This window comes from Haliotis asinina, chromosome 1 (genome assembly GCF_037392515.1).
Source record: "Haliotis asinina isolate JCU_RB_2024 chromosome 1, JCU_Hal_asi_v2, whole genome shotgun sequence".
NCBI lineage: Eukaryota > Metazoa > Mollusca > Gastropoda > Lepetellida > Haliotidae > Haliotis > Haliotis asinina.
The window spans coordinates 46,935,847-46,958,961 of record NC_090280.1 but is presented as its reverse complement, the minus strand read 5'-3'; the positions used below and the strand labels follow the sequence as shown (position 1 = coordinate 46,958,961).

At 39.7% G+C, this 23,115-nt stretch overlaps 1 protein-coding gene across 1 annotated transcript; it reads right to left on the bottom strand.

The window, feature by feature from the left end:
• Positions 1–1,070: 1,070 nt before the first annotated feature.
• On the bottom strand, positions 1,071–12,735 carry LOC137279611 (equilibrative nucleoside transporter 4-like). The gene is made up of 8 exons (XM_067811827.1): positions 12,347–12,735; positions 9,139–9,613; positions 8,016–8,090; positions 6,508–6,755; positions 5,052–5,271; positions 4,028–4,215; positions 3,146–3,386; positions 1,071–2,473 (listed from the first exon to the last, which is right to left on the bottom strand). Exons 2-8 carry the CDS (start codon positions 9,584–9,586, stop codon positions 2,319–2,321), a joined length of 1,575 nt encoding a protein of 524 aa, XP_067667928.1. The 5' UTR covers positions 9,587–9,613; positions 12,347–12,735; the 3' UTR covers positions 1,071–2,318.
• Positions 12,736–23,115: the final 10,380 nt, after the last annotated feature.

The following is a 23,115-nucleotide window of genomic DNA, read 5'->3' as shown; positions in this document are numbered from 1 at the left end:
CACAATACAAACTCAAGCAATTTGGTCAGAGATCTCATGAAAAGTTTGCCCCAACATGTGGAACTTTCTTTCCCAAGATCTGAATCGTTCTCCTGCATTTCATTCATTGGAAGTTGGTCTCAAAACCTGTCTTTCCTGCTGGACTTAGTCGTCATTCTTTCCTATGTATGTTTTGAATGTTGTGATAGGGTATACTGCAAGCGTGTAAAAGAGGACATTATAAATGTCCACTATTATTTTGGTTATTGATAATGATATAGCTAAAAGTGGAGTAAAACCAGACTCACTCAGTCGAGTCTGAAATGGAATACATCAACCCGAAACTGAACACATTCACTTTGCATGACACAGACTGCCAGTCAGTTCTCTGTGTACTACACACACACACACACACACACACACACACAGAGAGAGAGAGAGAGAGGGGGGGGGAGAGAGAGGGAGAGAGAGTGAGTAAAATATTATGTTAACGGTTACACAAAATTCGATCGTCACCCCTCAGACCTGCCACAGCAGGTCATTTAGAATTTGGATATATAATATTCCTCAAGTATCACTGTCACAAGTATCACTCAAAATAGTACAATGCTCTTGTGGTATTTGGAGTAGTTAGTCATGGGTTGGGGATGACCAGTAGATAATTATTAGTAATGTTACTGTGTCGAAATCCATGATACTACAACGTATACAGACTGATTAGGTTCCGGTGCCCACAACAAGGGCGACAATCCCAGTTGAACTAGCCCAATGAGGCACGGGAAGGCGATAACAGACTGGGCTTAGAATTTCGGAGCGCTAAGATAGTCGTAACTGTAATATATTATCATTAACGTAAGATTCTCATAGCGTAAAGAGAGCTTCGGAAATCTAGGCCCGGAGCTGAAAGGTAGCTCCAGGGAGACCAGAGCCTGAACCTGAGGAAATCCAAACTTGCTTTATGTAGGGTTTTAGCATTGCTAAAGGGCTTGGCAGTAGGGAACACAATGCGGTTCAGGTACTGTGAGACTGTCCTGACGGTTGCGGCACAGGGTTTACATAGTGCTTCACCAGAAATGCCAACAGAACCCAAGTTACTTGTTGTATTGTTTATTCCAAGCTTACTGTACGTAATACCTATACATGTCAATACATTTTAACATATCAATACATAGGTTACCTTTCCGTTTATTATTCACAGTGTGTTGTTGGATGGGGATACAGGAGGGCCGTTTACTACTGTTGGAATGACGGTGAATAAGGGCGGGGTTGTGAGGTGGCATTAACATGTTCTCATGTCACAGAGGAGGTCCGATTCAGAATACTTATCTTCAGTAACTCGTGCTTGTTGTAAGAGGCGACTGACGCTCTCTGGTGGTCAGACTCGCTTACTTGGTTGACGTATGTCATCGGTTCCCAGTTGAGCAAATCGATGTTCATATTGTTGATCACTGGATTGTCTGGTCCACACTCTATTGTTTACAGACCGCCACCATATAGCTGGGATACTGCTGAGTGCGGCGTAAAACTAAACTCATTCACTCATGTCACAGAGAATATGTTGTTTTGATTCGTCGCAAAGAAAGTATACGTTGTGATGCCTATTCGTCATTTCCTTCTGTGCTGATTTCCGGTTGGCTAAGCAGTTAACCATGCTATTGACACGATACGACGAAAGAGTTTATGTGATCGGGCTGTGGGACTCGGGAACTGAACTAATATAATGACTTTGTACCCTGCCGAGAGGGATCGTTGAAATATCGATCGCTTGATTGTCTGGTCCAGAATAGTACAGAATATGTACTGGCTGATTCCTCCTAGCGAGGATATCGCTAAGCGTGACTAAATAACAAATAAGCATGTGTCAAATCAACTGCCGTTCTTCTTCAACGTTATTGAAAGCAGCGTCTGATCAATAAACACCCAGTCATTTGTCAAATACGCTGTGTGTATATATATTATGTTGTTATATGAGTAATGTTGTCACAGTGGGCGGACATGCCCTGACACTCGCACAAAGGTCAAGCTGCGTAACGTGTTAAAGTATGCGTGTTATTTCAAAATAGGATCAAGAACCGAAATAGAAGCTAGTGTGGTATTCGACAGTGGAACATCTGCCACATCTGTAAATTATCTGTAGTGACGCCAAGATCATAACTGAATGTTGTTTGTGAGTATCATAAGATAGAGCTAGGTGTGGTATAGGATGTGATGAAGGTGGGTAGTTTCTTGAGTACTGGTATGCTGACGAGCGGATGGGTATTTAGGCCTCTGGTTTGGTAGGTTTGAGTGTATTGGATGAGATATGTATCTGGGTAGGGTATATATATCCGCGGACTATGTCAGGTAAAGGTGGTGTTATAGGGGTGGAACTGCGTAGCGTTGATAACTGCACACGGATCTGTTGTTTGGTGAGGTCCCAGCCAGACGTCCAGGAGGTACGCTGCACCAGAACCCGTTGTCAGTCCCAGGCTGTAGGACAGAGTCATGATATTGCCTGCAACATGAACAGCACTTGTTGATTGAACGTCGCATCAGTGTAACTTCGTCATCAAATACTGAGGGGATACCAATACGGGATCACTTGAAAAAAATAAGTGTTCCTTTACTTTTTTCCAGGGTTTCTTCACAAGCTTTTTATCGCATAGTTTGTGAAGAAACTTGCGATAACATAAAGGAACCCTTGTGCTCTCTCTCATGTGTTCTCTTATTTTGTCCCTCAGTATATAACTGTTGGTGTCTGACATGGACTATAGCTTTACATCACGTGATATACACTGTGCAGCATAGCTTCACATAACATGACATACACTGGGCAATATAGCTTCACATAACATGACATACACTGAGCAATATAGCTTTACATCACATGACCTACACTGTGCAATATAGCTTTACATCACATGACCTACACTGTGCAATATAGCTTTACATCATATGACATACACTGTGAAATATAGCTTTACGTCACATGACATACACTGTGCAATATAGTTTTACATCACATGACCTACACTGTGCAATATAGCTTTACATCACATGACCTACACTGTGCAATATAGCTTTACACCACATGACATACACTGTGCAGCATACTTCACATAACATGACATACACTGGGCAATATCACTTCACATCACATGGCATACAACGTTCATTACTCACTTACCACATAATTCTCTCTGTTCCTCTGACACTTTCGATGGCGCTAGGATCATCGGAACACTGCCAAAGTAGCCGTTGGTGATGCCGAGGATGATGGAGAGAATGATGGGCCAGCCATCTCCCTTAAGTGTTGGAGAGAGACGTGGCGTAGCACACAGCATGAGCAGCGGCACTAACACCACACGGCACAGGGTCAGCACTGCCAGCCGACACGGGGGCCAGTCGTAGTTTACAGACGCAACCACCTACAAGACAGGCACAATGACAAGCTACAGTGATCAACGGACGGGGAGGGCCATCAGTTCCATTTCTTAACATGCATCAAAATCACCTTCCCAATTTGACCTCCCATCTGAATGTTAGGGGGACATATATACCCCTACTAACAAACCCTGACGTTGAAGCAGGGGACACCAGTTTGACTATATTGAAAGGATGAAATTGAAGATGAGTGCCATATCTTACTGACATGTCCATTGTATATGAATGCAAGGTCTGTTTTGATTAACACATGTGGTGATGAATGTGATAGTTTTAATGGTTTTAATGACAATCAAAAGTGTACTATATATCTGTGTGTGCGTGTGTGTGTCCAGCGTATGTCTTATGTTGTATACAAAGCATAGCTATATAATGCCTAATTCAACTGTATATTAAAATTTTTATAATAATGATGGAATAATTTAATTCATTTTTCATACTACATACCGATCTATATATTAATTTTTATCTTCGTCTCTCATAACAGTGGCTCATCTTTTAATGCTTTTATGTACTGAATCGATTTTAATGTTGAGACTTTAACACAACTATGTGTCTGTCTTTTAGGAATCACTGTTGATGTACGCACATAGTAGGGGTTGCAGATTACCAGACTCTATCTTACCTTTCCAATAAAGTCAAACAGATTGAACACCGCCATCAATAGAATCGGCATCCATGTTCCGATGTGGCAGCTTATTACTTCCGACTCAATCCCCGGAAATAGGCACAACGTCACAAAGTAGGCTAAGCCTATTGATACCATATATGGCCAGACTGTTCTCGACACCTCGTACCTCATTTCCAGTCCCTCTGTAAGTAAAGGTACATAGAGTTTCGTTTGTTTGTTTTTTATTGTTTTTATATATTTTTTAAAATTCTTTTTATTCATTTCAGAACGTAAAGTTATATAGTTCTGTACATGTAGATATTTATGCCCTACAGCTGTCTTGAAGTACGAGTTGTTGAAAATAGTTTACAACCGATAGATATCTAACAGTCGTAAGTGCAAACGAAATATGAGCAAAATGTCTTATCAATGTCTATTTTACAAATGAAACGGGCATATTTGGGGATGGGGGATGGGGGGTGGTTTGGAAATATTTGGAGGTTTTTTGTGTTTTCTCTTCTTTTTTTTTTCTTTTTTTTTTTTTGGTGGCGTTGGTGGAGCCAAGGGGGGATTTCAGTGACCCCCTGCACGTCCCCTTTCAAATTCTTGGATCCGCGCGTGTTTTTCGCCATTGCTTAATCACTGTTATGTTATCTGTTCCCATATCGTATCTTTCCCTTGCCATGGTAAATTATCGATGACGTACACATACATGGACGTAGCTCCCATTAGAACAAAAAAGCAATAAAGCTTAAACAAAACGATTGAGATGCACACAAGGAGCGTGCTATGCGTACCAGTGGGTATGAAAAGAAATGTCAATCTGCAACTCATAAGTAGGGGCGTACCTGCCATTAAAAGCAAAAACCCCTGGCTTACACATGATTGTTGCTAAACACGTTGGGCAAACCCTCAATACAAACTAAATGTAAAGCTTTGCAACATATCACGTTTACACGAAAAAGATTGCTTACTACGCGCCTGACATATCTATCAGAATCGACATGTAAACGAATAATCTGTCAAGATACCATCTCACTTTTAAATGCTGATACTTTAGGTATGTGCATCTTATAGTGTTGGCCTTGGAATGTGACTTCTGCTTCATTGGCTCGTGTGATATCGTTCACGGAGGCTTGTCCGGTGACGGGCTGTACGGACTTGGCGTCGAACTGCCTAGAGGGGTCTGTCGGGGAGGTTGGACTCTGAATGACTAATACGCCGTAGTGCTGGCCGGTGCTTGGTTCCTGGAAGTCGACCTGTATGAGAAGACGCATGGCATCTGTAGCACCTTGCCTTAACATTATACACAGTCGAGCACCATTGTCTCGGTATCTGTGGGACCAAGACATAAACAATCCGAAAATATGGAGTTACCCGATATCTATATCGAGTTAAAAGAAGGATTTTGCCGGGACCGAGATGTTGTATCGAGACATCCGTGTTATCGAGTTATCAGAGTTCGACATAACGGTGTTTGACTGTAATAATTATGATGTAACGCCAGTTCGTTCAGGAAAATCGTTAAAAGGAGATCGTTCTAAATGGAATACAGTGCCCATCAATCCCATGGTGGCTGGTCAGAAGTCCCTTACATCAATATATCAGTATATTTATATAGCTATGGTACGTGTACAAGAATCCTGACGCTCGGCTATGTCAGGTGTTACGACGACAATAAAGTGAGAGTTAGTGAGTTTTACACCGCTCTTAGTAATAATCCAGATATATCGAGGCGGGGGGACACTAGAAATGGTTTTCACACAATATGCCCATGTGGGGAATCGAACCCGGGTCTTCAGCATGACGAGCGACCGCTTTAACCACTATGCTACACTATCGCCCAGACAGAGGTAAAGCGTTTTGACTGTATATGTGGGATCAAATCACTCAACTCTTGATATACATACATCAGGTCGATAGTGTAGCGATTTGGGACTGCCATCCTAGTGGTGGCTCCAGTTTTCACCTTGGAAAGCAAATATACTGGAGCACTTGTATTTCAAGATAACAATGATCTTCAACAACACATGCCTAATGTACACAACTTTGTCGTGAATCGAACTTGAAATCGGAGAGTAAAATTGTGGAGTGATGCCTTTGATAAACACATATGTCCGAATGCAATGAAAAATGTACGTATTTAACCTACACTACAATTCGACCGGTGAAGGTACGGGGTATAATAGGCCTTCAGCAACCCACGCTTGCCATATAGAGGGCTACTATGCTTGTCGTAAGAGGCGACTAACGTGATGATCGGATGGTCAGGCTCGCTGACTTAGTTGACACATGTCATCGGTTCCCTATTGCGTAGATCGATGCTCATGCTTTTGATCACTGGATTGTCTGGTCCAGACCCGATTATTTACAGACCGAAGCCATATAGATGAAAATATTGCTGAGTACGGCGTAAAACTAAACTCACGTACTACATAACAATTCGATATAACTAGGCATCAATGAAAGAAATGTACACTGCAATCAAACCTTACCAGGCCTACTTCTTCTGTGTACGTGTTGCCTTTAGTGATCCCTCTCTGGTCCTCCGCCAGGCCAGCACTTTCACAGAGGCTGACATAGAAGCGAACAAAATCCGTGCGTCGAGTGACGTGGAACACGATAAAGCACATCCACACCAGTGATATGGAGACGCAGAAGAATATCATGGTGTTCACCTTTTCGTCCTTCAGTAACGCCTTCGTCAGGATCCTGTTCATAGATATGAGGAGCCCAGCAGCACCTGTGGACAAGGGGAAGTCACTCAGGCAACTTTTAGAAGCTCATCACCACATTGTTAAATGCCCCTTCACACGTATTTCGAACTGATAGGAATCATGTCACAAACAAAATCTTTCCAAAATTCGAACCGCATTTGGAAGGGAATGTCAAAATAAACATTTTTTTCAAGCTTTATGAGAATCTATGCTATCAGTCGTTTCAGGTGCGATTCGGCGGTGTGCTGATAACTTCAGGACGTTTTGACTGTATTCCAGGTGCATTCGAGGTACATGCGTGTATTCCAACTTCAGTTGAAATATCCCCATACATCTAAAGGATATTCCACCTGAAGTCTAGCAGTAATCGCGATACATTAGTGACATTCTTATAGGATTTGAAAGTGGCCTGTCTTTTCTCTTCTTCCCTGAATGTATTCAGAATGCTTAGAATGCAGTTCGAATGCAGTATAAATACTTAGAATGCAGTAATGTTGCTTAGAATGCAGTTCTAATGCACCTCATATGCCGTTCAATATTTTTGTCCACTTTGAATGTACCATAAAAGTTTTGAAAATGTTCAAAACATTCCGGAATGTCACAAGAATTGGCCCAAATAGTTGGAATGCATTCGGATTGCAGTAAGAAATTTTAGAATTGAGTTCGAATTTCCAGGAATCTCAAGAAATGTTCATTCCAACCGCATTCCGGCTTATTCCCCCTCAAATGTGAAGGGGAGATACCCCGTTCTGCAAGATGACCATGACCTAATAAATACTGTAAAACATCCAAGAATGACCACGCAAGTCTAGAATATGGGACACATCTAGATTTCCACAGCTTCTGAAAATGACGAAAATCCAAGGGCTCCTTTTCATTATAATCGGTTTCTTATACTATAAGAACTTTTTTGTTTGTAAAATAGGTTCATATCAGAGATTAGCTATTCGTCTCGCCTATAACTTGTATTGGGACATGAGAACATACCTCTGACTCCAGGGGCCCATTTGCCAAAAGCTGATCTACTTCTCGTTGCTGAGTTCCTAAGCTCTTAACATGAAAGAGTTCTATGATTGTGGATGGTTCGAATCTCATGTCCATCCGGTGTTCGGCGAAAAAATAATTAATAAGGTTTTACTATAAAAAGGGTCTTGTTTACCAAGGACAATTTAACGGGTAATTTTCTACAGAGAAAAGCATTCCTGTAATCGTCCATCCATATTTGATACTTTAAACTGTGGTAAGACTAGGCTGTGTCCACTGGTAGGCGTGATCTTTTGACTTACTTTCCCCGGTCATTACAGCCTGTGTGTAACGTCGAGGCAGCATACTGGTGAACCCGTAAAAACTCGACTGTTGAACTGAAATGTTAAACATCAGTATCTGGTAAACAGGTTTAAACTGTGTTACGGGTTTAAAATCATACAATGTAAGCTGTAACTAATTTAGAATTTCAAGAACAATTGTTTATTGATTGTTATTGCACATTCAGAGCCCAAACAACGTGTAGCTGATCATTAAATGAACTCCTATTTCCCAAAATGTGATAGTCTCCTCGTTACTGTCCGCGACATCGAGAACAAAAAAACACACAGAAATATTAACATGCTGTCTGCATCAGCACATATGTCTGTCAGACTGTTATACATGCTATCTCTAGCACTATGTGTGTGTGTGTGTGTGTGTGTGTGTGTGTGTGTGTGTGTGTGTGTGTGTGTGTGTGTTTCAGACTGTTACACCTGCTGCATGTATCAATACATATTATGTGTCAAACTGAAGTTATACATGCTGTCTATCAGTAAATGTGTGTATCAGACTGTCTACTATTCTTGCTGTCTCTATCAGTAAATGCGTGTGTCAGGCTGTGTGTTACACGTGCTGTCTCTATCAGTAAATGTATGTGTCAAACTGTTTGTTATACGTGCTTTCTGTTAATAAATGTGTGTCAAACTGTCTATGATACGTGCTATCAGTAAATGTGTGTATCAGACTGTGTTACATGTGCTTTCTATCAATAAATTTGTCTGTCAGACTGTCAGTTATACGTGCTATCAGACACTCTTCCATTCTTGCCGTTTTTGAGTAAATGTGTATCAGACTTTCATTTAATATTGCATCAGAGTAACATTCAAAAACCAATATCAGTCAAAATATGCTTTTGCCTTTTTGTCTTTTACTTAGCTGCAATTAGCGATCCAAGTTCCTCACCGGCACTGGCAAAACTCACAATGTTTTAACGAAGTAGAATATCCTAGATCCTATCATTGGGTAAAGATACAATGCAAAACCTGCACATATCCAAGTGGCACCCTCCCTTCATATTACAGATAGCTTGGTTCGAAAATAACATGGACGTTTTATTATTGTGCGTCAGTTCAGTATTTTAAATGTATTCAAAATCATCCGTACCTGTGGAGCCTACTGCAACAATGGCAACAGCGCCGAGCGTTATCGTGTAGGCCATGTCGTGCGTAAATACTTGGAACCAGACATCACACAACGCGATAATGAGGAGCATGACAAATGACAGTAGATACCCAAACGTGATCCTTACAGGCAAACTCAGAGTCTCCACAAGGGCGTTATTGATACATACGCTTATGAAAGCAACGATGATGTAAGTTAAACTCATATCAAAGATGATCGTGGTTCCCGGAAACCGACTCTGATAGTAATCAACTGCTGTGATGAAACTGTTGTAGGGAAGGAGGAAGCCCGCTCCAGCAAGAACCAGCCCCAGATAGATGCAGCTGCAGGGGTCATGCGGAGGGGTCAAGCCATCGCGTGATGTCACTGGCCTCTTTTTCAGCTTTGGCGACCTGAGCTGACAATATCCTCTGGTTAGGTTTTCATCCATGTTGCAGGATTATACCTTCATCTGAAACTAATAGAAAAATAAAAATATAAGGTCGATACAATACCATCTATAATTCTACAATAACTTAATTAAATCAAGGTGTTATTCTTTAATTGCATTAAAATCCCATTTTCAAAAGAATGTCATGTCATATCAGTGCTGCCTGAAACGGATGGCAAATGGTGTGAGATCTAGCATCTATGAGGTATTTCCTCATGATATTTGGATACGTTTTTCTTTTGTTTCAATAAACTCTTCTTCTTCTGTCAAGATCTTGATGTTGTTTTCCATGTGTTTATAGTCCAATAAAAGAACCGGAAACTGAATTACATACGATGGGGACGCACAACAAAATGTATACAATCAAACAACATTACACAACGCAAAGTCCATAGCAGTTTGTTGTCATCTTCCCCTCTCAGATAAAACAGTAATTCAGCTGTCACTGGACGCTCCCAAGAGAGCGCCTATTACACCATTATTCTCGGCGTGTTGATGACACGAATATCAGGTGTGGGTTGACAAGGCGCATACTCATATATATCCAGGGTCGATTGAGTAACCGGCTTAATCACCACATTGTCCGTAATTAAGTCAGTGTAGATCATGTATATGGTGGCGCCCGGGAGCCTAGGCATGGTACTGACACAGTGAATACTATACACCTAAATCTTAATTTCGAATTGTTTGAAGTACTGATGCAAAACTTTTTGCAGACACCGCTAGATTTTGCAGACGAAGAAAAAGGCAGATTTAGAGTTATACCGCTTCCATCAATTTGCATTCGCAAAACATGGGTAATTTCCCTACATCTTACTGATTAAATGTTATTCGAGACAGACAATCGCAGCTAGAAGTATCAATTGAGTTCGGCATTGCCAGCAAAGTTTACAGATATATTACTCGCTTGAATGCCGCGCACATTGAACACAATAGAAGAGCACTCAACTAATTAGAAAACATGTATATGTATGGCAGGATAAGCAACAATGTACGTAGTATGACAACTCTACAGTTCCAAGTATTTCAATAATTCTTATTGTCCTTCACGGACAGTGGTGGGTGTCTTCCTAGGTCTAATGGAGAACTGCTGTAGAACACTGGTGCTACTGTAAAGTGTTGCGTGGGTCTTTCGCATGAGAAAAATATTTAGGAAATGAAGACCCTGTATTGACTTCTGTTTTTCACTTAAGGGACAATTTTAGGCTTGGACTTTACTGGTTGGCGCGGCGGAGTTGGCATTCACTGATTGTGTTTCATGTTGTAGGTAGGTGGGTGCGTGGGTGGGTGGGTGGGTAGGTAGGTATGTAAGTAGGTGGGTAGGTTCTTCTCGGGAGAGATCGAATTTCTTCAGCCATTTCTCAGACTTGATGTGAACACAAACAAAGGGACGTCACTCTGAGGTGGGCACAGATGTAATCGACAGGACTGGACAAGAGCCTGCCATGTGTAGTAGGAATCAGAACAAGTCGTATGACTTACAACTCGGCAGCAGCCAGACCTATGCGATTTAAAATCGTTACGGGTATGGTGTTCTGAGGGGTTAACTGTGTCGCATGCTAAAAGCCGTTACTAAACAGCATGTGAAAGTACCAATATTTCATTATCGAGGCAACTGAATGTTTCTGGATTAAACAAACACTACCTCCTCTGATAAGTAATATTCCTTTTCCTCAAACATAACGAGGACAACATACGTACAGCTACATGCTTCGGTTTTGTTGATTTGGGTTTTCTTGTGAGTATTGTGTTCTTGTGAGTATTTGGGGTAAGGGTAGTGTGCGTGTGTGTGCGCACGTGTGTGTGTACATGTGCGTGTGCTGTGCTGTGCTCTGTGTGTGTGTGTGTGTGTGTGTGTGTGTGTGTGTGTGTGTGTGTGTGTGTGTGTGAAGAGTACCTTTCACTTGTATCACACGTGAGAAAGACGATTCCCAGTCATAACGACTATCAATGACTCAAAATGACAGACAGGAATTCAGCGTAGTATTGGATAGAAACTGTGATTATGACAAACTGACACCGAGATGTTCTCATAATATGACTGCCGAAGTTTGACAAATCTTTGAGTTTTTCACATGCGAGAAATTAACAAGCATGACAACGGCGTTAACTGTCACGACTATTGGTGATTAACTGGACTCATTCATCATTCTCCGTGTTTAGCAGATTTACCTCTCCCAAAACTGTCTAGCAAACATTATGTAAATGATGACGTCATTTGAACTATGAAGGACTTGTACAAGGAGTTTGCCTTTTATACCACCGTGGCCTGGATACCTCAGCGTCGTAGACAGATGTGGTGGGCCTAGGCATTGCTTCATTAAGCAGTCAGTGAAAATCTCCATTAACACAGTGCATCTTTTTGGCTCATGCAAGCAACCCCTCGTATTTCGGAGTTTGGCAAACTGGAGAAAGCAATCAATGTTATGCTGAAGGAACCCAAACCACAAGTAAAGGGATGTACTTGTAATTGCCTATATATATTGCCTTAATACTTGAAATAAAAATTATAAAGATTCTATCGCTGTAAGTAATGTACGACGTCACTGACAACGTCCCTCGCATCTTCTGATGCCGCATATGACATATATACGTTGTGCTACACTGGTTGGGTACTCCAGTTTGTGCAACCATCGCTCCGTGTGATATACTCTGGAGATAAACACGTTACCTGATCGCAGATCCTAAACATGACCTGCTTGTACACAAAAGACCGGTCTCCCACCATACTGTGGAAATCTAGGAACTGACGATACTAACCTTGTTTTCGTCCACAATGTCAGCCCGAGCCTCGAAAGTCCTGCCTCGGTACAGAACGCAATTGCCAGCAGTACACACAGATGGAACCTAAACAGACATCTGTAGTCCTTTCCTCAAATGTCTGAGAGAACACATGCTCCAAAATGAGGACATCTACGGAATATCAGTATCTACTGTCAAGTATCAAGCTAGTGGTCACTTGGCACGCAAGTCTGTGGCTACAGCACGACGCCATGCCAGCTCAGTGTATAATCGATTACCATGTCATGCACAGCCTGACGTTCGTGTGGTCCTCTTGGGCTTGGAATAACCAAACGATCGTCTTCGCGGGCGCGGTTAGTTGCGGTATTCAGATCCCTTGTGTTCCGTTTTGTATTATTAGCAGTATCGCCATTTGCACGTGACAACATCAAATGTGTAAACATACATGACTCATAACGATTGCAGTGTTGTTAATTACACACGAGAATGTTTCATCGATCTTTGCTAAGATTTATTCATACACATATAGCTAATATAGGCGTGCATCTCATCAGAACTATATGCCATAGTCGGCACTAGATCTCCTGTTGCATAATACGTGTGTATATACCAGTCACCACTAGATACACCTATACATAATACATCTATATCTGACACTTGATCTCCCCATATACAACGTATCTGTATGTGTAAGTTGGCGCTCGATCTCCCCATCTGTAACACATATTTATGAGGCAGACAGCGCCCAAGCTCTCCATTTGTAATTTGTCTATATCTGTAAATTGGAACAAGATCTCCCTGTATGTATAACTCATCTTTACATGCAAATCGGCTCTATGTTCCTACAAATATGCATTGCGCCATTCTAACACTTGATACTCAGCTGTGGCAAGACGTGTATGGCGGTGTGTTGTCCTGTGCATAGAGCTCCAGTCACAAATCAGTCGACGTTAAGCAACGTCGGGCGCGGAGGGGCATTGTATGGGTGACCGCAGCTTGACTCCAGAGAGATTCTAGAACGTGTGGTACATGTGGTCATACCGAATACAAGCAGGTCTGTTCCAAATTGCCTCTGGAGAAAATGGGTACCCGGTGGGATAAGTCATGTGACTATAACCTTCCAGCTAACGGGCACCTTAGGTTATCCGGGATGATATGTGTTAATGCGCTTTAAGTACACTATCGTGTACAGCGCAATATAAATGTCATCATTATAATTATCATTATATGACTCCTTATATGATGTCGTGTAACAGTGTATGACATTCTGCCTATCGTCCATCTATGCCACCAGTTGATGTTGTGTGCATTGGCAAAGAAATACCGTTAACTGTTTACTCCATTGCTAACTCGTTGGCCTGCTTCAGTATCGATCTGTCACATAGTCAATCAGCTAGCAATGAGATCGATAACGCACTTCCCCTCTCCTTACAAATGAGGAGGTCGGGGCATGATTGATTCTCTGCAGATTGAGAATAAACAAAGTGTTAACTGTTCTGTATTCAGTGCACTGATCTTCGTGTATCGGTTACACATATACTGTTTAAAAACGTAGGGGAACTGTACTTGTAATGTACGAATGTCGAAATTGGTAGATATATGGGATTGAATCAATGTTGATTCAATGTTGATTCAATGTTGAATCAATAGTGGATGCTTCGAGAGTGTATCACCACATGGATTTCATTAAAAGCAAAGCTTTTCGTTCAGTTATTCCCCTTGTTAGGTGACTGGAGTATGACATGAAAATTTCAGGTTTACATGCAGTGTGTTTGCAAGTGGTGATCACGTGAAACTGTTCAGCGCGTATTTATCAATTTTTTATGTACCTCCGTAGGACAAAGTGGGTGATCCCCTCCCTAAATTCATCATCACCCCCACCCCGCCCTACCCCCAGCCTTAACTTATGAACGGTCACTTACAGCCAACACTGTGCCCATGTGTATGACATATTCTGATATTCAGCATGGTCGTGAAATGGGAAATACATGGATGGTGTGGCAACCAAGGTGTCTTCCAGTCTGGGTATTCCCGCCTAGTAGACCGGGGCGTGTCCAGTTACACTCTTCCAGGTTCTTTGAAACACAGTTGTAGCTTAATTAATAATCACGTATTTATTTCGTAAATTTCCACAAATTTGAATTTTCACATCAACCTTTCGCCCGAAATGAGACGTGTGCGCATAGAGTGGACGAGGTATACTCTGTGTTATAGTGTTCGATAATGAAATGAAAGTTGAATGAATGTTTTCAAAACCTCTTCTCTGAAACTTTCGTTCCTCTAGAAGGGAGTGTCTTCTCTACAGATGAACATATCATCTAGGTAGTGGGAAGTATCATCTCTGCAGATGAAAATATCGTCCAGGTATGAGGAAGTCCATATCCAATTGTGCAGAGTAAGTAGCAGCCTTGAAAAGGTAAAATGGGGTTTCGTTAATGAAAGTTTATTAATCAAATACATATTAATAATTTTACAGATTAATAAAACTGATATTATGACATGGGACGATTAAATGTTGAGCAATGAAACAAAGAAAAGTAGTCACTTTCAGTCTTCTTATCACCCATATATCAGAAATCCGACAACTGGGGCGTCCTAACGACGAGTGGTCGCGACGACAAAATTAGTACCCCTTTTGTACATTAAATCTGGATTGGTAACGAGTAGGACATTGTGTAAATACACATATCTTCAGAAGAACGTATTCTGCTGTGTGTATTAATATACAATGTACACGTTAGTGTTAACTGTGAATGGACAATTAAAAGGAATTTATGTAAATAGTAACACAAGAAATAAATAACCAGAGCGGTATCCGAGCTAGGCAGTGTAGCATCTAAATTATATTATTGTATCCAGAATGAATATATATTGTGATTACTATTCGAATCTTTATCTTTTAACCCATAAAATCGTGGGGCGGTGGGATAGCCTTGTGGTTAAAGCGTTCTCTCGTCACCCGAAGGCCGGGTTCTATTCCCCACATGTTTACAATCTGTGAAGTCCATTTCTGGTGACCCCCGCCTAGATGTGACTGGAATATTCCTAAAAACGGCTTAAAACCTTCGCTGACTTTATGCAGACAATCATGGAAGCGACAAGGCATGCACCAAATGTAGAATTGTCAGCTTCTGTCATCCCATCGCATAGGGATGCGCTGCCCTAGCGTATCTCAAATGTGTTCGCTGGGTGACAAGTGTCCATTGACAGCTGCCCTGGCATATGACTGGTTATGTTCTGCTGGAGATAACCAGTAGGAAAGATATGTACTCTTGTGCTTTCCTACTGAAACAAAAACGACGCCCATGTCGGAAGATAAATGGCACTCGATTACTTACTCTGATTACAAGTCGTCTGTCCACTCTAACATATGCAGCTTTCTCTCATCTGCGGTTGAGAGACACTTGAATCCCCTTTTCGTTACACAGTCATTCTGAAAATACGATCTTGTGCACTAGTTGTCGTCCATGGTTGACCAGACAGACGTGTGTGGTCAACTTAATTTGTTTGGATTGTAATCTGCTATTTACTGACTATGAAACATTTAGAATAGTGTCGTTGTGTTTGGCTGTGTTCTAGCTGCCAGCATATTCCTGTCGTGACAAATGCCGCATGTGGAAAACGTTATTAAACAAGTGCCAATTGTCTGCGTGAGAGGATTCAACATTGTCGCTTGGGTATTTTTTCATTATCGATACTCCTTATGTAACACATAACAACGACACCAGAGAGAAAATTAAATTGGTATGAGACTTGATTTGCTGTTGAATCCCTGGACAGACATTTTTATCGTACGTTTGTCTACGGGACGTCATGTCTGAAGAAACGGAACAGATACTTGGATTGTACATTGTTGAAATCTTTGAAATACGCAAGTTGTAAATGCTATCATTTTGTTTAACGTCTGTTTATTTGCTGGTCAGTCATACTCAACAAAATCCCAGCTATATGTAACGATAGTCAGTAAAGTTTTTTGGTGATTGACATTGTGAGCACTATTTGTGTCACGATGCCATGTCCCCAATCATCTGATGACTCGATACCGTTACTTGCTGAAAATGTAATGTCAGAGTTAATTCCATCGTTTTTGAATTGCTGTCTTTCTCACGGTAAACGTGAAACAGGTGCTTGACGAACCGCCAGTAAAATATTCATGTTTTGCCAGTGGTTGATATAACAGTCGTCCTTACTTTTCTTAAGTCTGTTTGCAGTGTAAACGTACCGATGAATTTCACTTCAAACAAATATGTAAACCAAATAAAGTAAAATTAAGACTACGAATTCTTATGATTTTACCCTGCCAACTGAACATTTAAATCTCAGAATTTCAGCGTAGTATAAAACGTTTATCACAAACGATCATAGATTCAATAGCTATTACTTGTTTGTATTACAAGGGGGTATGCAGATTAAATGAAACAATGAAGAAAATGTAGTGTTGGATGAAGTTAACTCTCATCATGTACCTCACGTACATTTAATTCACTGTTCCAACTACTGCGCTTACCCCCTTGTAATACAAACCGGTAAAAACGATAAAAACGTTAATTATGCCTTGTGTGCAAAAAATGACATTTTGAAGACGAATATCAAAGATTTGATTCCCCACATGGGTACAATGTGTGAAGCCCATTTTCTGGTGTCCTCCGCCGTGATATTGCTGGAATATTGCTAAAAGACGGCGTAAAACTATACTCACTCACGTTTACCAAAGAAGTACTATTTGTATCCTACTGCACATAAATTTAACACGTCAATGTCACAGATAAATCCAAAAACTTAAACCAGTTACCATTTTGTGTATAGACAGACATACAGATTTATTTAATAAAGAGACATTGAGCTCATGACACATACTTTCATTTCATATCTTTAAAATGAGAATGTAGCTGCTGAACAGGCACAGGTGTGAGGTTTGTGATAAATAGTATTATATGGACAACAAAATGCATTTATACATCTTTGTTTTTTAACAGCTGAGCCTTAGTGTGTACCAGTGATAACTGAAGGGCTGAGTGCTCTGGATTAGTGAGTGAGTTTTCTTTTACGCCGCACTCAGCAATATTCCAAACATATGACGGCGGTCTGTAAATAATCGAGTCTGGACCAGACAATCCAATCAACAACATGAGCATCGATCTGCACATATGGAAAACTGATGATATGTGTCAACCGAACCTGACCACCCGATCCCGTAAGTTGCCTCTTACGACAAGCATAGTCGCCTTTTATGGCAAGCATGGGTTGCTGAAGGCCTATTCTACCCTGGGACCTTGACAGGTCGCTCTCGGTTAGCAGTGATGGGTTTACATTTACTATGAAGAGTAAAGACATCACAGTATACCAGTAATAACTACAAGGCTAAGTGCTTATGGACTATAGCGTTGGTTCTCAGTTTCCATAGTTTATATAAACACAAACATATACTATGCAGAATAGAGATATTATCGAGAACCAGTAATAACTACAAGGCTAAGTATTTATGGGTCAGTAGTGTTGGCTCTCAATTTCAATACTTTATATAAACACAAACATATACTATGCAGAATAGAGATATTATCGAGAACCAGTAATAACTACAAGGCTAAGTATTTATGGGTCAGTAGTGTTGGCTCTCAATTTCAATACTTTATATAAACACAAACATATACTATGCAGAATAGAGATATTATCGAGAACCAGTAATAACTACAAGGCTAAGTATTTATGGGTCAGTAGTGTTGGCTCTCAATTTCAATATTTTATATAAACACAAACATATACTATGCAGAATAGAGATATTATCGAGAACCAGTAATAACTACAAGGCTAAGTATTTATGGGTCAGTAGTGTTGGCTCTCAATTTCAATACTTTATATAAACACAAACATATACTATGCAGAATAGAGATATTATCGAGAACCAGTAATAACTACAAGGCTAAGTATTTATGGGTCAGTAGTGTTGGCTCTCAATTTCAATACTTTACATAAACACAAACATATACTATGCAGAATAGAGATATTATCGAGAACCAGTAATAACTACAAGGCTAAGTATTTATGGGTCAGTAGTGTTGGCTCTCAATTTCAATACTTTATATAAACACAAACATATACTATGCAGAATAGAGATATTATCGAGAACCAGTAATAACTACAAGGCTAAGTATTTATGGGTCAGTAGTGTTGGCTCTCAATTTCAATATTTTATATAAACACAAACATATACTATGCAGAATAGAGATATTATCGAGAACCAGTAATAACTACAAGGCTAAGTATTTATGGGTCAGTAGTGTTGGCTCTCAATTTCAATATTTTATATAAACACAAACATATACTATGCAGAATAGAGATATTATCGAGAACCAGTAATAACTACAAGGCTAAGTATTTATGGGTCAGTAGTGTTGGCTCTCAATTTCAATACTTTATATAAACACAAACATATACTATGCAGAATAGAGATATTATCGAGAACCAGTAATAACTACAAGGCTAAGTATTTATGGGTCAGTAGTGTTGGCTCTCAATTTCAATACTTTATATAAACACAAACATATACTATGCAGAATAGAGATATTATCGAGAACCAGTAATAACTACAAGGCTAAGTATTTATGGGTCAGTAGTGTTGGCTCTCAATTTCAATACTTTATATAAACACAAACATATACTATGCAGAATAGAGATATTATCGAGAACCAGTAATAACTACAAGGCTAAGTATTTATGGGTCAGTAGTGTTGGCTCTCAATTTCAATACTTTATATAAACACAAACATATACTATGCAGAATAGAGATATTATCGAGAACCAGTAATAACTACAAGGCTAAGTATTTATGGGTCAGTAGTGTTGGCTCTCAATTTCAATACTTTATATAAACACAAACATATACTATGCAGAATAGAGATATTATCGAGAACCAGTAATAACTACAAGGCTAAGTATTTATGGGTCAGTAGTGTTGGCTCTCAATTTCAATATTTTATATAAACACAAACATATACTATGCAGAATAGAGATATTATCGAGAACCAGTAATAACTACAAGGCTAAGTATTTATGGGTCAGTAGTGTTGGCTCTCAATTTCAATACTTTATATAAACACAAACATATACTATGCAGAATAGAGATATTATCGAGAACCAGTAATAACTACAAGGCTAAGTATTTATGGGTCAGTAGTGTTGGCTCTCAATTTCAATACTTTACATAAACACAAACATATACTATGCAGAATAGAGATATTATCGAGAACCAGTAATAACTACAAGGCTAAGTATTTATGGGTCAGTAGTGTTGGCTCTCAATTTCAATACTTTATATAAACACAAACATATACTATGCAGAATAGAGATATTATCGAGAACCAGTAATAACTACAAGGCTAAGTATTTATGGGTCAGTAGTGTTGGCTCTCAATTTCAATACTTTATATAAACACAAACATATACTATGCAGAATAGAGATATTATCGAGAACCAGTAATAACTACAAGGCTAAGTATTTATGGGTCAGTAGTGTTGGCTCTCAATTTCAATATTTTATATAAACACAAACATATACTATGCAGAATAGAGATATTATCGAGAACCAGTAATAACTACAAGGCTAAGTATTTATGGGTCAGTAGTGTTGGCTCTCAATTTCAATACTTTATATAAACACAAACATATACTATGCAGAATAGAGATATTATCGAGAACCAGTAATAACTACAAGGCTAAGTATTTATGGGTCAGTAGTGTTGGCTCTCAATTTCAATACTTTATATAAACACAAACATATACTATGCAGAATAGAGATATTATCGAGAACCAGTAATAACTACAAGGCTAAGTATTTATGGGTCAGTAGTGTTGGCTCTCAATTTCAATACTTTATATAAACACAAACATATACTATGCAGAATAGAGATATTATCGAGAACCAGTAATAACTACAAGGCTAAGTATTTATGGGTCAGTAGTGTTGGCTCTCAATTTCAATACTTTATATAAACACAAACATATACTATGCAGAATAGAGATATTATCGAGAACCAGTAATAACTACAAGGCTAAGTATTTATGGGTCAGTAGTGTTGGCTCTCAATTTCAATAGTTTATATAAACACAAACATATACTATGCAGAATAGAGATATTATCGAGAACCAGTAATAACTACAAGGCTAAGTATTTATGGGTCAGTAGTGTTGGCTCTCAATTTCAATACTTTATATAAACACAAACATATACTATGCAGAATAGAGATATTATCGAGAACCAGTAATAACTACAAGGCTAAGTATTTATGGGTCAGTAGTGTTGGCTCTCAATTTCAATACTTTATACGGATACAGATACAAACGTATTCTATGCAAGGTAGAAACATGGCGGTATGTCAGTAAATTCACTATACCTTGCGACACATAATGAGATTTAACATAGGGTATAAGTGGATATATGTAATTCTCTATGTGTATAATGATATGAGACTTAGACACATTGCAGCACAACCGAATTGTTTATATTGTACATTGTTAGATCGTATCTAATAGCCAACTGTATATGTAGAATGGGTCAGTGGCTTCCACCACAATCAATAAAGATTGACTGAAATGGCCAAGGTGACAACATACGGTTAAAGACAGATGATGCAGTGTCTGTTTCATAGGAGATTTCCCATCCTGTGTCCTACAATAACGACTTTCTCTACGAATATCCTGATTCAAAATCATCTTTTTCACGTCTTTTCCACGGGATTGGTACAAATTAAAGACAGATTTCTTTTCAGTTCACAAAGTAACACACCAGTAACCACATCTACGCATATCCTATACACAGTATGTGTGGAATATTCCCTGTGAACGTTTTTTCACAAGAATACATGGCTCTGTCTCAGTACTTCCAGTGAAAAGAGAAATTTTCTTCTGTTCGATACAACATAAATTAAACTTTCATATATAGTGCACACAGATCCCTTAGAGTTTGGAGAATATAAGTAATTTTAGAATTTGTGTGAGATCCAGTTGTAGAGTTATGAGAATATCGCGAGTATATTATCCCTGCTTGTTCTCAAGTTAGATCTGGTGACATTTGACACTTATTTCCGAACACAGCCCACACCAGTAGAACTGGGATGTGTTGAGGGAGTAAATCTTCATGTCAGACACAACTGCAGCACTAATGAGTGATAAGAACCTTTGTATATGTTGTGAAATTCCAATAAATTATCCCTCTGCAGATTTGCTTAGTCTCTGAAAATGAAAAAAGTCTCAGGGCTCCTTTTCATCATATTTTATGTTGTTGTTTTGTTTTGTTTTTCTTTTTGACTATGGGCTTTTTTCTGTAAGATATGTTTATTTCAGAGACCAAGAGACCAATGGTCAGTCTACTTTTGGCCTTCATTGTACCAGTTCCTGTGATGTGGAGCAACTGAAGCGGACATACAATTCACCAAAACTGCCTTTCAAGTATTTGTTATCAGATCGTTATCCTCCTTTCGGCCTCAAAGGCATTGCCATCAGAAGAATGATAATCGTAATTATTCACGTTGCGAAACGAGTTTGAAAACTATTTCTGTTAGTGTGAATTATAGTTGTCCTTCACTGACATGAAACTGATTGGAGATGGTGCTTCAACATCCAGGGGATCTGTACAACACCTAGGTAGTCTGCACAACATCCAGATGGTCTGCACAACATCTAGGTGTTCTGCACAATGTCTTCCTTTGCGACTAACGGGATCGGGTGATCAGGCTTACTGTCTTGGTTGGCATATGTCATCGGTTCCCAGTTGCGCAGAGAGATTCTCAAGCGGTTGATCTCTGGATTGCCTGGTCCAGGCTCGATTGTTTACAGACCGCCGCCATATAACTGGAATAATGCTGAGTGCGGCGTAACACTAAACTCGCTCACTTTCTTGTACCGCAGGTTAGTAATGGTCTTGTCGTAATCTTGATATCCCACTGAATCATGTTGTATATCAGTATTTAACAATTCTGTTTGTTAATGTATATGTCAAGGGTTCTCTAATGGCAGGTTGCCAACGGCGACGATGTATCTATGTTTATGGGGTTTGTATGTCGCCCTGAAAGTGTCTCACTTGCAAGATTTATTACATCATGACTTTGAAAGGTCATATTAATCTTCAGGCGTTCTTGACTGATTTAGCCGAGTTATCACATGACTATCACATGGGGACAGGGTCACGTGTCTCTCTGGGCTACTGAATCCCACGTCGTGCCCAATAGTCAGTGTCCGTCATGCGTCAGCGACCGTGGAGTTCACTACCTCCAAGGCATGTCTTCATCGTGCTAGCGTCTTACGAACGTTCATTTCACAATGTAACACCATTTATGAACACCTCAGGATGATCTACCCCTGGTCTCATGTCGGGGTGGAGGGTCGCACCTGTAGGCTGTATAGTCTTTCAGGGCTGACAGTTTGAGGCCAGTATTCCATTCCTAAACACAGACAAGGTACAGATGGATCCTGTAGTAAAGACAATGATCTGTTCCTCAGCACGTCTGCAATAGAATTGTAAATTTGTAAATTTGTACATTAACTCTAATGTAAAATATAGATTTTGATACACTGACAAAACTCATTCATATTTTTGGCTTCCTTAGAATTAGGTGACTAGTTTCACTCGACAGCAAAATGAATAAAGGTACATGGGCACTAATTATCACAACATAACATATTGTTCAATAGTATCAGTATGTTACCATAAGCCATACCAGTGGAACTTATCCAATCCTCAAATTAACTCACTATCTCGGTAAACTGACTCTCAGGGAAAGCTTAAACGACAC

What these genes read in the sequence shown, in the direction of transcription:
- LOC137279611 (XM_067811827.1), bottom strand. Translation starts at nt 9,586, where the DNA reads ATGGATGAAAACCTAACCAGAGGATATTGTCAGCTCAGGTCGCCAAAG. An exon ending in TGTTGCAGTAGGCTCCACAG is followed by an intron (nt 8,091 to 9,138) that starts GTACGGATGATT and finishes TTAACATTTCAG; the next exon opens with TTCAACAGTCGAGTTTTTAC. An exon ending in GGAACAGAGAGAATTATGTG is followed by an intron (nt 2,474 to 3,145) that starts GTAAGTGAGTAA and finishes TTCATGTTGCAG; the next exon opens with GCAATATCATGACTCTGTCC.